A 14,713-nucleotide genomic window follows, 5' to 3' on the forward strand; every position below is an offset into this window, starting at 1 on the left:
ATCATATCAAAAGAAATGAAAATATTTTTCTCGCTTCTTCTACACATGTTGCATTTTTCTTCAGGGGTAGTTCCCATGTATAGACCGCATCCTTTGCACACGAAATGACGCACTAGTTGTTGGGTTCCAAAATATGACATGAACGAGTAGAATGTGTTTGGAAGTGATGAAAACCCCAAAACTACGTTGATCAAACGAAGGATATCTTCGAGGGCACTGTTTGAGAGATTGTGGCGCATAAAAATATGCATAAGCATAACTAATACTTCCTCCTTGGTGATTACTAGGTTTGGATGAAGCAGATCATTTTTGTTGAAAAATTTATCCTGCAACAAATAGAAATGATATGATTTTGAAGCTGAACATGATCTTGCCATTACGTAACGTAAATTTTCGCAACTTTGACCCATTCAATTTATTTGCATTAACCATAATATTTGACCTGAACCCCTATCTCATCCTATAAATGACTTTATCGACCAATTTGAAGTTGACTGATTGCGCGTTTTACAACTAGAGGTGCTAGCATCGTCATCCCTCGAGTTTGACAATTTACTCTAGCGCCTTCTGGTGACAATGTCATACGAAACAATGTTTCGTGTAACAAGCTCGTAAGATGGTGGTAGAGGAGTTGAGCGATGATTTTTGAGTGAATTGTTCAAGCTGTTACGTCTGTTTGTCTGTGCTATAGCGTTACATAATTTGTGAATAGCTTCTAATAATCTTCTATTCACGACCTTACTATCGACTGCCGTTCGCTAACTGGGGCATTTTGGCAAGAGGCAATGTTGTTTACATTTTGCATTAAATAGAGGACAGTTTTACGCGCAAACATGCATTGATCTTATCAAAAACGTATCTGTCAAGATAACAAAATGTAGTGGAATTGAATAGAAAATACTGAACTCGTCTTAAACAGTTGAAAACATCCCACTAAAAGAGCTTAAATATTTTTTCTAAAAATTTGACTGCTTTTAATTCACCCCGCCTATTGAACCCCCAATCAAAAAGCGCCCCAAATAAATAAAAACCGATTGGCGAACGTTCACTGTATTTGTATTTACGTTTCTCAGAGCTAGGAATATTCCCGTTTTAAACTGCGACTTATTGTCTTACTTACCTGTTCATTTTGGCTTTCAGAATTCTCCTTCGAAGATGTTTCACATTCCGAGTCGGAAATTTCGGAAAACTCAAAACTGCTTTCAGTATTCGAATGGTCGGGATCACAAATGAAAACTTGTCTAGAAGGTATTTCATCATCTGACTTGGGAACGCTTCTGTAGAGATCCTTGCTGAGAAATGCTTCTGCAGAATCACTCCCTGTAGATCCTGATGATATGGCCTGATATTAAATATTATCTGTCAATACATTCCTTAGAGAATACGCTATATGTGTAATTATGTACCTGCTGATCAATAGCGTAACAGCATGTTCCTTGTGAAGTCTGAGGGCGCCCGAACTCTACGTTTAGTTCCCCCTCTTCATTTTTGTCCTGAACGTGGTACGAGCCATTCCGTAATTGATTATTGAGGTTAGTAGATTTTGGATGGTTACTGTATTGTTGATGGGGAAACTGAAACGATAGTTTTTTTTCATAAAAGAACTACAAACACTAAGTTTAAACAAAAAAACTTACTCTTCGATGTCGCCGTGCGTATGGAACGTATTTATTACCACTAAACAAGGTATCGAGTCTGGAACTACGCATTTTTTTGTTTTTATGTTGAACACTTTCACTGATGATATTTCGACATTGTTGTTTCATAAGAACGAAAATCGTAAACGTAAACATAAACTTTTCCTTCAGGAAGATTAGAACATGCTAACGGTATTTTACACTTCTATTTGGTAAAAAGCGCATATAGCTTTATCAATTTCCAGGGATAATGGAAGCGAAACTAATTGATGATAAATTTTCAAGAAAAGTTGATGTTTTCGTTTGCGACTTTCACCTAATAAAACAACAATGTCGATTTATATGTGACAGATGTTGAACAATACGTTTACCATCCAAGGTACATCGTTTATCGCTTACAATTGACGTCACATTATAGAAATAGTGCATTAATGACGTCACATACCAAAGGAATACTTGCATGACATTTTTTATACTCCTCGTTCACAGCAACAATCGAAATAGTTAAATTTTATAGATTAATTCACATGTATGTAAGACACAGAAATGAGAATTCATATTTTTAATTTAGATTTTAGAATAAAATATTTTGCAACTATGTTTATTCGATAATTCATTTTCGTCGTACCTGAAATTAGGTTATACACTTTGTACACAAAGTGAAGCGCACGCTAAAAAAGACAATCTCGCACTTTCCATTGATTAGTTTTCAATCAGATTTTTTTTTAATTTTTGACGTGCATTTTAAAATCGCCGCCATATAAATACTTTTCCATGAATGATTTTGTTGTTTTTCGCCGTCGCATGTCTTCTTCTTTGTGCCTCTCGAATTCGTCAATAATTAATTAATTAATTATTATTCTTCTCCGCTGAGTAGCGTTTTTCATACGTGTGGGTAACGACGAACTGCAGTGCAACACTTTAAAAGGGTTGATACACGAAGTAAATAAAACATCTTATTTATTTATTATTATCTTAATATCGAACTACGAAAAATAAAAAAGTGCTGTGCGCTCCAATATCAAATTGTTACATTGTTCCTATGTTTTAAAATATACTATATCATAAACATCCGATAAAAAAACACCGAAATGACCTTTCCCTTCAAAAATTGAATCTCATTTTATTGTCTCAGTAGATTCTTTGACTTAAGGTCAACTTTCCCAAAGAACCCATATTTTTTGAAGCCTCCAAGTATTTTAAAAATCCAAAACAAAAACCGAAAAAGTGCTGCACGTTTGATCCGGCCGGGAAATTCTCCCGATGTTCTTTCAAAATCGAGCAAATGCGTCCTTGAAAACAGAACTTTTTTGATTTTTATTTTGAAAAATACTTAGAGGAGTCACAAAATATGGATTCTTTGGGAAAGTTAACCTTAAATAAAATAAAGAATCTCTAGAACGAATAAAAATTTTGACGGAAAAAGCCAATTGCTTTTTGACAATTTGTTTTTGCACATTGGACATTCTTATGTGTTATACTAGCTTCCTATGTTTTCTGACGAAGTTCACCGCCTGTAAAATCATTTTTTGTTGTTACAACCTCTACCGCTGCGGGAAAATATATTTTTAAAATGCCTCCGAAGAAAAGAAATAATGCCTCTAAAAAACTGAAGAACGGTGAGTAAATTCCCGAAGTTTGAAATCAGATAGAAATAAATCCTTCATATTTATTTTCAGCGGCAGCAGAAAATAAATCCGCCCGTGATCTTGCCCGGGACACAGCAGCAAAGCAAAATGGCGCTCGTAAACGTGCCAAGCTCTGCAACCAGGGATATTTGTTGGAAGCTGTAAGTATATTGAAAAACGTTTGTAGATTACCTTACGTGTTCAGGGGTTGAAAATGACCGATTTTTTCAGTAACTTTTTTTCCTTAATTCTACTCTAACTTGGTCAAATATCCACGAATTTTCATGCTTCTGGTATTGTTGGATCCAGAAATTCATATAGTTTTCGTTCCCGAAAGTTCCCTGGAGACGGTCCGTAACATGGTTCCGGAGATATTCCGGATTCCGTTGGGGTAATAGATTATTTTGGCATGGAAAAAATCCTTTTCTCAGCAATTTAATGATTGTAAAATATAAATTCATCGACAGATTTTTTAATACGTAAAGCAAAATGACCTCATAGATTCCCTACGATTATAAGGCCTCCTTGGAAGTACCTGGTGCCTGGTACCCTGGGGGAAGTAGCCACATACCAACCCAATCGAAACAAGGCCTTGTGATGTTTCAAACTTTACGATTTTGCAATGCCAGTGCATTCCTGATCATTTCAAGCATTATATTTCTATCTCTGTCCATCTGGCCATGTCCCTGGATCAGGTGCCCTGGGGGAAGTGGCCACTTATAAATCCAAATCAAACAACGTCATGCGACGTATCAAACTTCATGATTTTACAATTCCAGTTAATTGCTGGCAAATTCGTATAATTTATGTCTGTGTCCTTCTGGCCATGTTCCCGGATCAGGTGCCCTGGGGGAAGTGGCCACTTATCGATCCGAATCAAACAACGTCATGCGACGTATCAAACTTCATGATTTTACAAAACCAGTTCACTGCTGACAATTTCAAACATCGTCATGCGACGTATCAAACTTCATGATTTTACAATAACAGTTCCTTGCTGACAATTCCGCGTATTTTCTGTCTGTGTCCATCTGGTCATGTCCTCGGACCAGGTGCCTTGGGGGAAGTGGCCACTTATCGATACAAATCAAACAGTGTCATGCGACGTATCAATCTTCGTGAATATTTGCATCCAAATCACTGCTGACAATTTTGTAGAATATTATTTATCTGTGTCCGATTGTACATGTTTCGGTTTAGGTTAACTGGGAAATGTGGCCACTTATTGATCCAAATCAATCAATTCCATGCGACATATCAAACTTCATGATTGTGTAATTGTTGCTGGCAATTTGGTATATTTTCCATCAGTGTCCATCTTGTTGTGATCCGGACTAGTTGCCCAGGGGAATGTGATCAGGTCCAATATCTGCATTAGCATCTTTTTGACATTCATGGAGTCCTGGCAAATATTCAAGGAATTTTACAATCTCAATTTAAATCACAAAAATAAAAACCCAGATTAATCCACCTAGCGGCGATGATGTACTGAAAAAATCACATAAGAAAGGTCAAAAAAGCACTTTAGGGGAATAGATCGCATATTTTCTATCATTTTGCATGTTTTTGCATTAATGACTATGCATTGCCACCATTCTAAAAAAATTTTTTTTTTTCGATTTTGAATTTTTTTCCAAGGGAGGGGGCGACCCTTGGGAAAAAACAATGATTTTTCAATAATTCCGAAATGTAATGTCTGATCGGGCCAATTTTAAATAGCAAACAATGGGACCGCATTCCCCGTCGAATGCAACTTGTTGCGAGTAAATCGGGTAATGGTAAGTTCCAAAAAGTGTGTCTATACAAAATTTGTACACACCCACCCACCCACACACACACACACAGCGTCGCTTTCGCGGCGTCGGTCAACCGGGCGGGTTTCGAGCCCGAGGACGGAAAGGGGTCCTCGTCAAGGCTGGGGCAGGCGTAGGCCTCGCGTCGGCAAGTCCCTCTGTGTGCTGGCGAATAGGCCCTATCGCAGAAAGGTCAATTTGGGGTACACGCGGCATCATCATTCTTGATACCAGTCGTGCAGAGGGAAGCAGGCGCGAAGTCGACCCTTCCCACCTTCCGAGGACATAGGGCGTGGTAAGCCCACCTGGAAAGTACATGCTAGTGGGCGGAAAAAAAGATTCACGCCCGTACCAAACGTACCATGTAGAGTAGAGTGGGGCAAGAGTGCGCGTGGGGTAAGAGTACGTTTTCGATTTTTTTAAGTCATAAAAAAAGATAAACTAGCAACACTGCATCAGTTTGACAGGTATTCTGACCAACTATTATCATGTGTAATTGTAAACGATTTGAATAAACAACAAGGGAGATATGGAGTTAGATAACTTTTTGGTCATTTTGCTAAAAATAATTGGATTTCCGCAACTAGTATTTCATTACCATATATACGTTCAATCAGGTGAACATTATACCATTTCGATAGCCTATTGTTTAGAGTACTTTATGGTACAGAACACCAATCCAGTTGGTTTTCCAAGAAGTCAAACCCATTACTTGAATATTTTTTGGGACTGTGGGGTAAAAGTACGCAGGAACCGGTGGGGCAAGAGTACGCATAAGAATCTTCAAGTTATGATGTCAAACCCGTATCTCCGGCCGAAATAAGACTTCTTCCAAAGCGTAGAGATTCACAACTAAGAAAAAAGGGACAGAATTCGAAATTATCACAAGATTTTAGGATAAGTTGAAGTAATTCGGTGTTAGAAAGGACTTAGCGAACAAAACACTGAAACGAAATAATGAAATTGTATTAGGACTTGTTGCATACCTAAACATAGTACGAAAACACAACTTCATCTAAATGATAATTTCATTTAATCAAAAGAAACATTCATAAATTACGCAACGTTTAGCTGGGAGGGGTTGTGAGATGTGTGACGATCCATATAATTTTTAGAGGATTCATACAAATAGTGTAAGATGGGGGGGATGGGAGATGAAATAGCCAAATTTTACGTTACGTGATTGGTGGACTTTCTTTAAGGAAAATGCCTTTGTATACGCCACGCGAAACCTGATATATATTTTTACCTCTGTAGTTTTTTGTATATATAAAAAACAATGGTTTTTCGTATGAAAGTGCACATTTTTGGGACCCCCTCCCCCATTAAGAGTTACGTAATCTTTAAACATTCCCTAATATATGCTCATTAAACATCAATTAAATGTGTTAATATATACTTAAAGCACATGATTGGATAAATGCGTACTCTTACCCCACTCGATGCGCACTTTTACCCCACCGGTGGGGTAAGAGTGCGTTTTTCACTTGTCTTGCAATAAGGGTTCTACTAAAACGAATCTCAATAATTTCAATATTTTTTCCACTGGGTAACATAAAGGAAGAGTATATGAATCATCGACACTGATTTGATATGCAGAAGCTTGCTTCATAAGGGCCACAAGATCGATTGAAAACTAAGTGCGTACTCTTGCCCCACTCTACTCTACAGAACGCTCATACGGACATAAAACTTGAACCACACTCGGAGAGGACTTGCAATTCGGACTATTTGAGAGTAGAGTGCTTAGGAACATCTTTAGCGGTGTGCAAAAGGACGGTGTGTGTACGGCGAACTCAGGGGCGGCAATGCGCACCTAGACTCGAAACAAGCAAACCATGCAAACTCATAAGAAAGAGTTATCGAAAGAAAATGCGCAATGAGGCCTCAGTATCCTGAAGATAGCGAAAGCTGGAAGGGCAGTCTAAATAAATAAATGAATAAACTCAACTTGAGCTTGGTGACAGTACATTTCGTAGATGCTACTCCGTGATTGACTAGTATGAATGAATAAACTGAACTAGTGAGTAAATTATTAGTTTTTAATTGGTTTCTCATTATTCTTAGGATTTTCCGAGTTATTTTAAGGAAATCTCTCGCAAAATAACAAGGAATTTCCTCCAGACATTTAGGGAAATTATTTTAAGCAATTCTTCGCAATTTTCTTGGGAAATCTTTGGGATTTCATCACGAAATTTTCAGAACTTTCATTGGGAGCTCCCTCGCAAATTTGGTGAGAATTTCCCCGGGAATGCTTTTGAATTTCTACGGGAAATACATAATTTTCTTTGGAACTTCCTCAGGAAATTCTTTGCATATCTCTTGAGAAATTATTGGAATCTGGTCGGTAAATTCATTGGAACTTCCTCGGGAGACGATAAGTGAGTGACTACCAGAGCACCTTGTCCAAGCATAGCCGAATGGATACAGACAGAAAATATACGAAATTGCCAGCAGTGAACTGGTTTTGTAAAATTATGAAGTTTGATACGTCGCATGACGATGTTTGATTCTGATCGATAAGCGTCCACTTCCCCCAGGGCACCTGATCCGGGGACATGGTCAGATGGACACAGACATAAAATATACGAAATTGCCAGCAATGAACTGGTTTTGTAAAATCATGTAGTTTGATAAGTCGCATGACGTTGTTTGATTCGGATCGATAAGTGGCCACTTCCCCGAGGGCACCTGGTCCGGGGCATGGCCGAATGGACACAGACAGAAAATATACGAAATTGCCAGCAGTGAACTGGTATTGTAAAATCATGAAGTTTGATACGTCGCATGACGTTGTTTGATTCGGATCGATAAGTGGCCACTTCCCCCCGGGCACCTGATCCGGGGACATGGCCAGATGGATAGAGATAGAAATATAATGCTTGAAATGATCAGGAATGCACTGGCATTGCAAAATCGTGAAGTTTGAGACATCACAAGGCCTTGTTTCGATTGGGTTGGTATGTGGCTACTTCCCCCAGGGTACCAGGAACCAGGTACTTGAAAGGAGGCCTTATAATCATAGGGAATCTATGAGGTCATTTTGCTTTACGTATTAAAAAATCTGTCGATGAATTTATATTTTACAATCATTAAATTGCTGAGAAAAGGATTTTTCCATGCCAAAATAATCTATTACCCCAACGGAATCCGAAATATCTCCGGAACCATGTTACGGAACGTCTCCAGATTCCAGGAACGAAAACTATATGAATTTCTGGATCCAACAATACCAGAAACATGAAAATCGGTGGATATTTGACAAAGTTAAAGTAGATTGAAGGAATAAAAGTTACTGAAAAAAATAGGTCGGTACAGTAAAGGAAGAAATTCAATAATATTAAATTTCTACTCCTAATTCTTTCCAGCTCGATGAAGCGATGTCCAAAGGGAATGGTGCCGGTTTCACCAACAGTGGCCTTGTATTTGTTGCGGCTAACACCGCTAAAAGCTCGACAGAGGACAATGAACAAAACTCCGATCCGCTGAATTTAAGCTTAAAGGCAGTTCAGGTAGACCTCGAGGTAGACAAACATCAGTATGCCCAAAAACGTATGATTGACGGCAAAACAATATCGGGAACGTTTTGTACACAAAAACAATTGTACAATTCTCACGGCAATCATGTGTCTCCATTAGCAAGGTCACCGTACTCTGAAAAATCGTCAATCGATTCAATCGTTGACATTGTTGAAAATAGCCAGCCAAACACGACGTCATTGAAACCAGGTCCAGCTAGAAAGCTAGTTACCGAGTTTACTGCCGCTGCCAACGTTTCAAATATCCAAACGAAAAGCTCCTATCAGCAATGGAAGCGTCTGATTCCGGATCATCCACCGAGTTGTAAGGGAAATGCGAGGGGAAATGATCTGAACAGTTCCAGTGAAGATGGCTTCGATGACTGGGATGTTGGTCTAAATACAAGTCCACAAGTCCTTGCCAGCAAAGTGTCTGCTACTGATATGCAACCAGAGTCAAAGTCCGAGGGGTCAAATGATCGATCACGTATCCCAGTTCCTTGTCTGTCCAATGGTCATGGTAATGCATCTCGGACAAGAAATCGCGCCTTCTCAATTCCTCCAACAAGCTCTGATGAAGATTCACCGAATGTCAGAAAGCTTGCTAGACCTGGAAGGGTTGCTGTAAGATGTCCGACAATTGACTTTGGAATTGATGCTTCTTGTCATGAATTGTCTATTAACGAAGCTCCCAGTGCTGTACGACGCCCTCAACAGACGACTACATCGCTAGTAACAAAAGGAATGTTGAAAGAACAGCCACTCATCATTCCACAGAAGGATCCTAGTCAGGCTGATGATGGCGACGGCGGTTCATATCGTGAAAAGTATTTCAATGTGTTGGAAAAATACAAGGAAAAAGCAGCGGCATATAAAGATCTGAAGAAGAAATACGATCAACAGAAATTGACCATAGCCGAAATGAAAGATCTTGTTGTCTTCGCAAACATCGAGACAAAAAAGGCACAAATGGATCCGAATGCAAAAATGGTAACATATTTTGTCCAAAAGAAAATTGTATTTATGATTTTGAACAATTTTGATTTCTCATTTTAGGTATTCACAACAGTTCCTGGAATTGAAATAACTGCACAACAAATTGTGGAAATCGATTCCGTGTCAAAAACAGACATCATGTTCGGTCAAAACTTGGCTTTGTTTTTTTATGGTGCCAAAAAACTGCAAACAATGTCTGTGACCGGCACTGCAACCAATCGTTTCAAGAACGCTAAACCCCGACCTGGAATTTCACCTAAAAAACTGGCTTTCATTCACGGTATATTACTATTCATACTAACACTGAAAACAATCTAATAAATACTTTGTATGCATTCCCCAGAGAAAGTACAGCAACGAGTTGCTTCACGAGTAGGAGCCAACAATTTGTCACAGATTACAACATTGGCTCATGCAACACGAATCAACAAAGGCATCGCTGAGAAAATCGCCAACCTGAACAAAGCAATGAAATACGCAGTTGCGCGTAAAGTTATTCGGGACGTTGAGCAAGGTGTCAATCTTGCAGCAGATCAAACATCAAAATAACGTTACAAACTGTTTTTTCTTGAATTTCTTGATTCTTATGTGACTTTATTTTTACTTTACGTGGGCAGCCATTAACCACAGAACATTCTCATAAATTGTCTTCATTTTTACTTCAGGCGGGCAGTCGTCAAAATTGTTACGTTACGTTTCATCTGTTTGTTATGTTTATGATAAACCAAACCATGTTTGGTACATTTTAACACAGTATGGCTTTTATTTGATTAATAAATAAATATTATTAAAACACAAGCAGTTTATTCAATTTTCTAGGAAAAATACTATCGAACAGTAAGAACTGTGGTTATACTATACACTGTATTGTAGAACTACTGATTTCATTACTATTCATTACAATACGTGTACAATACACCTTTTTGTACAGCCACTTTAGAGAAACAATTGAATTTAAGGTAAAATTCATTAAATGCTTAGTTTTATCAACAATAAGTTGACTATAAATCGAATTGTTATGCGAAAAAAAATGTATGAAATTTAATCAATTTTTGTATTGTTACGATACTTAACAACCCGTATATTCTATTGCGAAAACTTCATTTACAGTTCAGTAAATAGTTTATAACAATACATTCTAATGTATTTCTATGATTGCATCTACAATATATTCTATAGCAAATTTATTGTTTTGAATGGTAGTGTTACAATACAATGTATTGTTTTTCTAAAATATTTTTTATTCGGGTGGTGCTGTCAATCGCGATATTCGGCTTTGCAAAGTTCACCGCGGGAGCCACAGTACAGTGCTCTGCTGAGTTCATAGAAAACTATGGGGCACTTTTTCCTGTAAGGTACACCGGGGCAAGTTGAAACGGTTTTTTCAAAGTTGAAATTCGAAGTGCTGTAAAAAAATCACCCTTTGATATATTTTGAATCCGTTTGCGGTGTTTGCTAGCTCGGGCCAAATATTATACATAAAAAATGAGCAACCTTAACAAACTTTTTTATAAATATTTTTTATATTTAAATTATTTTTTTATATGCATCGTTTCAACTTACCCCGCGAATCGGGGCAAGTTGAAACACTGCGTTATACTCAGACGTAAGCTAATTTTGCCGTATTAATAACAAAATGTATGTACTCAGTGAGACTCAAGAAGCACGAGGTTGGAAAGGTGACTATAATACTGCCAGGATTCGCATAAGAGTCCCATGTAAGTTTTTGACGATTTTGATTTTCTTTCAGTAATTAGCTTTAAATTGTCTTCTGAAAACTGAAAACTGATAAAATAGTAGGCTTTGTTCTAGAAATTTTAATACAAATTCCACTTTTGTTGTCTCATCTTGATATTTATTCTCATAAAAATCAGATTCCAGATTTTGATAGGTACTCTTTTACACAAGAAATAAAGTATGGTCTATTTAATTGTGGGACAATTAACACGGATAAATACGGATAAAGAATATTATGTCAATTTTTTGGAAAGATACCAATTTTTTTTTTCAATTTATTAGATTTTTTTGTATTTCTCCATGTAAAACAAGTTTGATAAATTCAACAGCAAATTACTCAAGTCAACGAAACTGACATGGGACTCTTATGCGAATAAGGGCAGTGTACAACAAAGTCACAAGCGTATTTTCAGAGACCAAATTCTGGAGAACGCACTGCGTTGAAAATTTATCAAATTGATTTCTTCCTACTGTGACCACTCAGATAACTATTCAGCATGCTTCATTATTTGGTTTACTTGTATATTTCGCAGTTGATTAATTCGGCTGTGGCTTCTTCTTAACTACATTAATTAACCAGCCATCACATCTCTCATAAACTCTTCGATTAGAGAAATAAACAGCTGGGGTAGGGAAAGATGTAGTTAACGAAATGTTCACATACTGTGTTCTATTTTTCTGAGAGTCAGTGCTCAGTAGATTAAGAACCACAAAACTGCAGTTTAAACATGACCCCTTTTCATTCTAGTGGAGATTGTAGGAGGGTTGCATTCAGGACGGAATGGGCGGAAATTTATTAAATTTGGGTTCAGAAGTTTGCATGTTTTCATAAATTTATGTTTTTTGAATGTATGTATTAACGGACCATGTTGAATGAATCGCCTGCTTTGAGCGTGCTTACAGCGGCACAGAAGGAGTTAACTTTCTGAAATCAGTATGGCGAAAGGCATCTACGGTTCGATTACTCGAAATTAAGCACCTTAATCGAAAAAATATTTGGTAGGCGTAGTAGCGGACACCATCCTTCATAACCGGTACCAAATAGTTTTTCATGAAAAGTTCCTAATCTTGAGAAAACCTGCATTAGATGTCTTTCGCCATACAAATTTCTGGCGGTTAACTCATGCTGGCTATTTTGCGCATATACTATAGCGCCGGGATGTGATAGCGGCGAGTAGAAAATCAGCCACTGTCAATAATTCATTCTAAAAAAAATTACTTTTAATTGCGAGGGTGATGTTTTGAATCGTTTGTTTCAACTTGCCCCGCACTACGCATTTCTATTTGCCCCGATGAGTTGAACATGCAGAGCAATATCAAACAACCAAAATACAAAAATTAAAACGGGTCTTTCATCGATTTTTCATAATCATTATGCTTATTCAACATTGAATGATTACCTACCGTGAAAATTTGATGAAAAAACTCTTCCAAACATCGTTTTGAGACCTGTTTCATTGACGCGTCAAATAGTTGGTTTGTATTTTGCAAAGGGCGAAAAATAAACAATGGCAGGGATTGCTTTTGAAAGCTGCAATCTTTCGGGAATGGCAGTCAGAAGGAGCGTTTAGGCGAGTAGTTTGTTGAAAAAATAAACCAGTGCATTCGGTCGTTTCTTATCTGAATTACAGCTTCCGTTTCAACTTACCCCGCATTTCAACTTGCCCCGGTGTACCTTAGCTGGATCGTGTGATACATTCCTCGCATGTACCCGCGGAGTTCTGACTACGGTCACCTGTCCACGAGGAGGAATATTCGACATTGCTACAAATCGCTGTTCTACCGATGCTGATGCTAAGTGTTATGAAGAAGAATGGCCCAGTACGGATTACTCATGCGGTACCTTAGATGAAGCGTATGCACTTGCAAATCCATATAATTGTGCAAAATACGCGCTTTGTCTTGGTGAATCCATCCTCACACGCCAATGTGATCTTGGGCGGTTTTTCAACTCGCAGACCGGACTTTGTGACATTGCCCAGAACGTCTTCTGCGACCTGAACTGTCCAATCGAAGGCAACGAAGTGGTTTACCTCGCCGATTCCACAAAGCAGAATTGTGCTAAGTATGATAATCCAACTATTAGAACTACAATAACTACGAATACGAATAATTTTCAGGTACTACGTTTGCGTTAACGGCAATCCCCAATCAGGTGAATGCTCCTCAATGCAATATTTTGATTTGGTAACGGAAAGTTGTACGGCGCCAGCTGAAGCTTCCTGTAGGGTGCAAGATGTGGAATGTTCATTACAAGATGAACTGGTAGCGAATCCAATGGACTGTACCAGTTATTACGAATGCGAGAATGGATTTCCACATTATATGAAGTGCGGTGACGGACAACACTTTTCCAATGGGCAGTGTATTTTCGGAGAATGTTCGGATTTACTCACAGACGAACCGGAAGATACTACAGTGACCACTGCAGGAACTGCTACAACTGAGGTTTCCACAACAGATGTGATTACAACAGAAATCACCATAACGGATGTCACACCGGATGTCACAACGGATGTCATAACGGATGTCACAACGGATGTCACAACGGATGTCACAACGGATGTCACAACGGATGTCATAACGGATGTCACAACGGATGTCACAACGGATGTCACAACGGATGTCACAACGGATGTCACAACGGATGTCACAACGGATGTCACAACGGATGTCACAACGGATGTCGTGACAACGGGGATTCCAACAACGGAAATTCCCACTACAGAAGTTGTGATAACGGAGATTCCCACAACAGAAGTGAATACAACTGAAATAGGGACAACAGGAGTGACAGATGTTCCATCCACAGATCCAGCTGTGGTATGCCAGAATGTGTCCATCGGGATTATTGCCCATCCTTTCAACTGTTATCAGTATTTTGTGTGCATTTTCGATGCCGGAAAATTATTCACATGTCCCAATGATCATATTTTCGATGCAGTATCGGTGTGTGTTCGTGGTAATGTGGAAACATGTATTCCAACACGACTTTTAATGTAAAAACGTGCATCCAATTGAAGGATTGTGCAACCGTTGGGTATCGTATCAGCCTGGCTAACAGCCTGTTATGCTAATGACTCGCATGAACATTGAACATGCATGCCGAAGCCCTTACTTCGAGAAATATAGACAAATTATTTTCCTCGTAGCAATAACATCCGAAATCTAAAGATCCAATAAAATCTCAAACGATATAATTTCACTGTTCAAGTTCTTCATGTCATGGCTCCTATATTCATCCAATTAAAAACAAAGGAATGATAAGCCAATCATTCTGCAAGGAAGTGTCATTTTACTCATATTTGGATTAAAGCTGAATAGGGTAAAATGCCCAATAGTGGACCCCCTAGTAGCGAAATTTTGCTCTTCCTGGCATAAGGAGTGGAAATTTTCAAAATATT

The 14,713-nt window shown here is 38.3% G+C and overlaps 3 protein-coding genes across 11 annotated transcripts in view; all 3 read left to right on the top strand.

The window, feature by feature from the left end:
• LOC134210571 (PTB domain-containing adapter protein ced-6-like) overlaps nt 1-14,713 on the top strand; it is a 182,862-nt gene that overhangs the window by 74,966 nt on the left and 93,183 nt on the right. The window lies entirely within an intron of this gene.
• On the top strand, nt 3,099-10,383 carry LOC134214859 (uncharacterized). Its single transcript, XM_062694145.1, has 5 exons — nt 3,099-3,256; nt 3,317-3,426; nt 8,427-9,566; nt 9,633-9,852; nt 9,916-10,383. The coding sequence occupies exons 1-5, from the start codon at nt 3,211-3,213 to the stop codon at nt 10,119-10,121; spliced, it is 1,722 nt and encodes a 573-aa protein (XP_062550129.1). The 5' UTR covers nt 3,099-3,210; the 3' UTR covers nt 10,122-10,383.
• LOC134209124 (integumentary mucin A.1-like) lies at nt 10,788-14,386 on the top strand. The gene is made up of 4 exons (XM_062685108.1): nt 10,788-10,897; nt 13,288-13,374; nt 13,430-14,258; nt 14,333-14,386. Exons 1-4 carry the CDS (start codon nt 10,788-10,790, stop codon nt 14,384-14,386), a joined length of 1,080 nt encoding a protein of 359 aa, XP_062541092.1.

This window comes from Armigeres subalbatus, chromosome 2, assembly GCF_024139115.2.
Source record: "Armigeres subalbatus isolate Guangzhou_Male chromosome 2, GZ_Asu_2, whole genome shotgun sequence".
Taxonomy (NCBI): Eukaryota; Metazoa; Arthropoda; class Insecta; order Diptera; family Culicidae; genus Armigeres; species Armigeres subalbatus.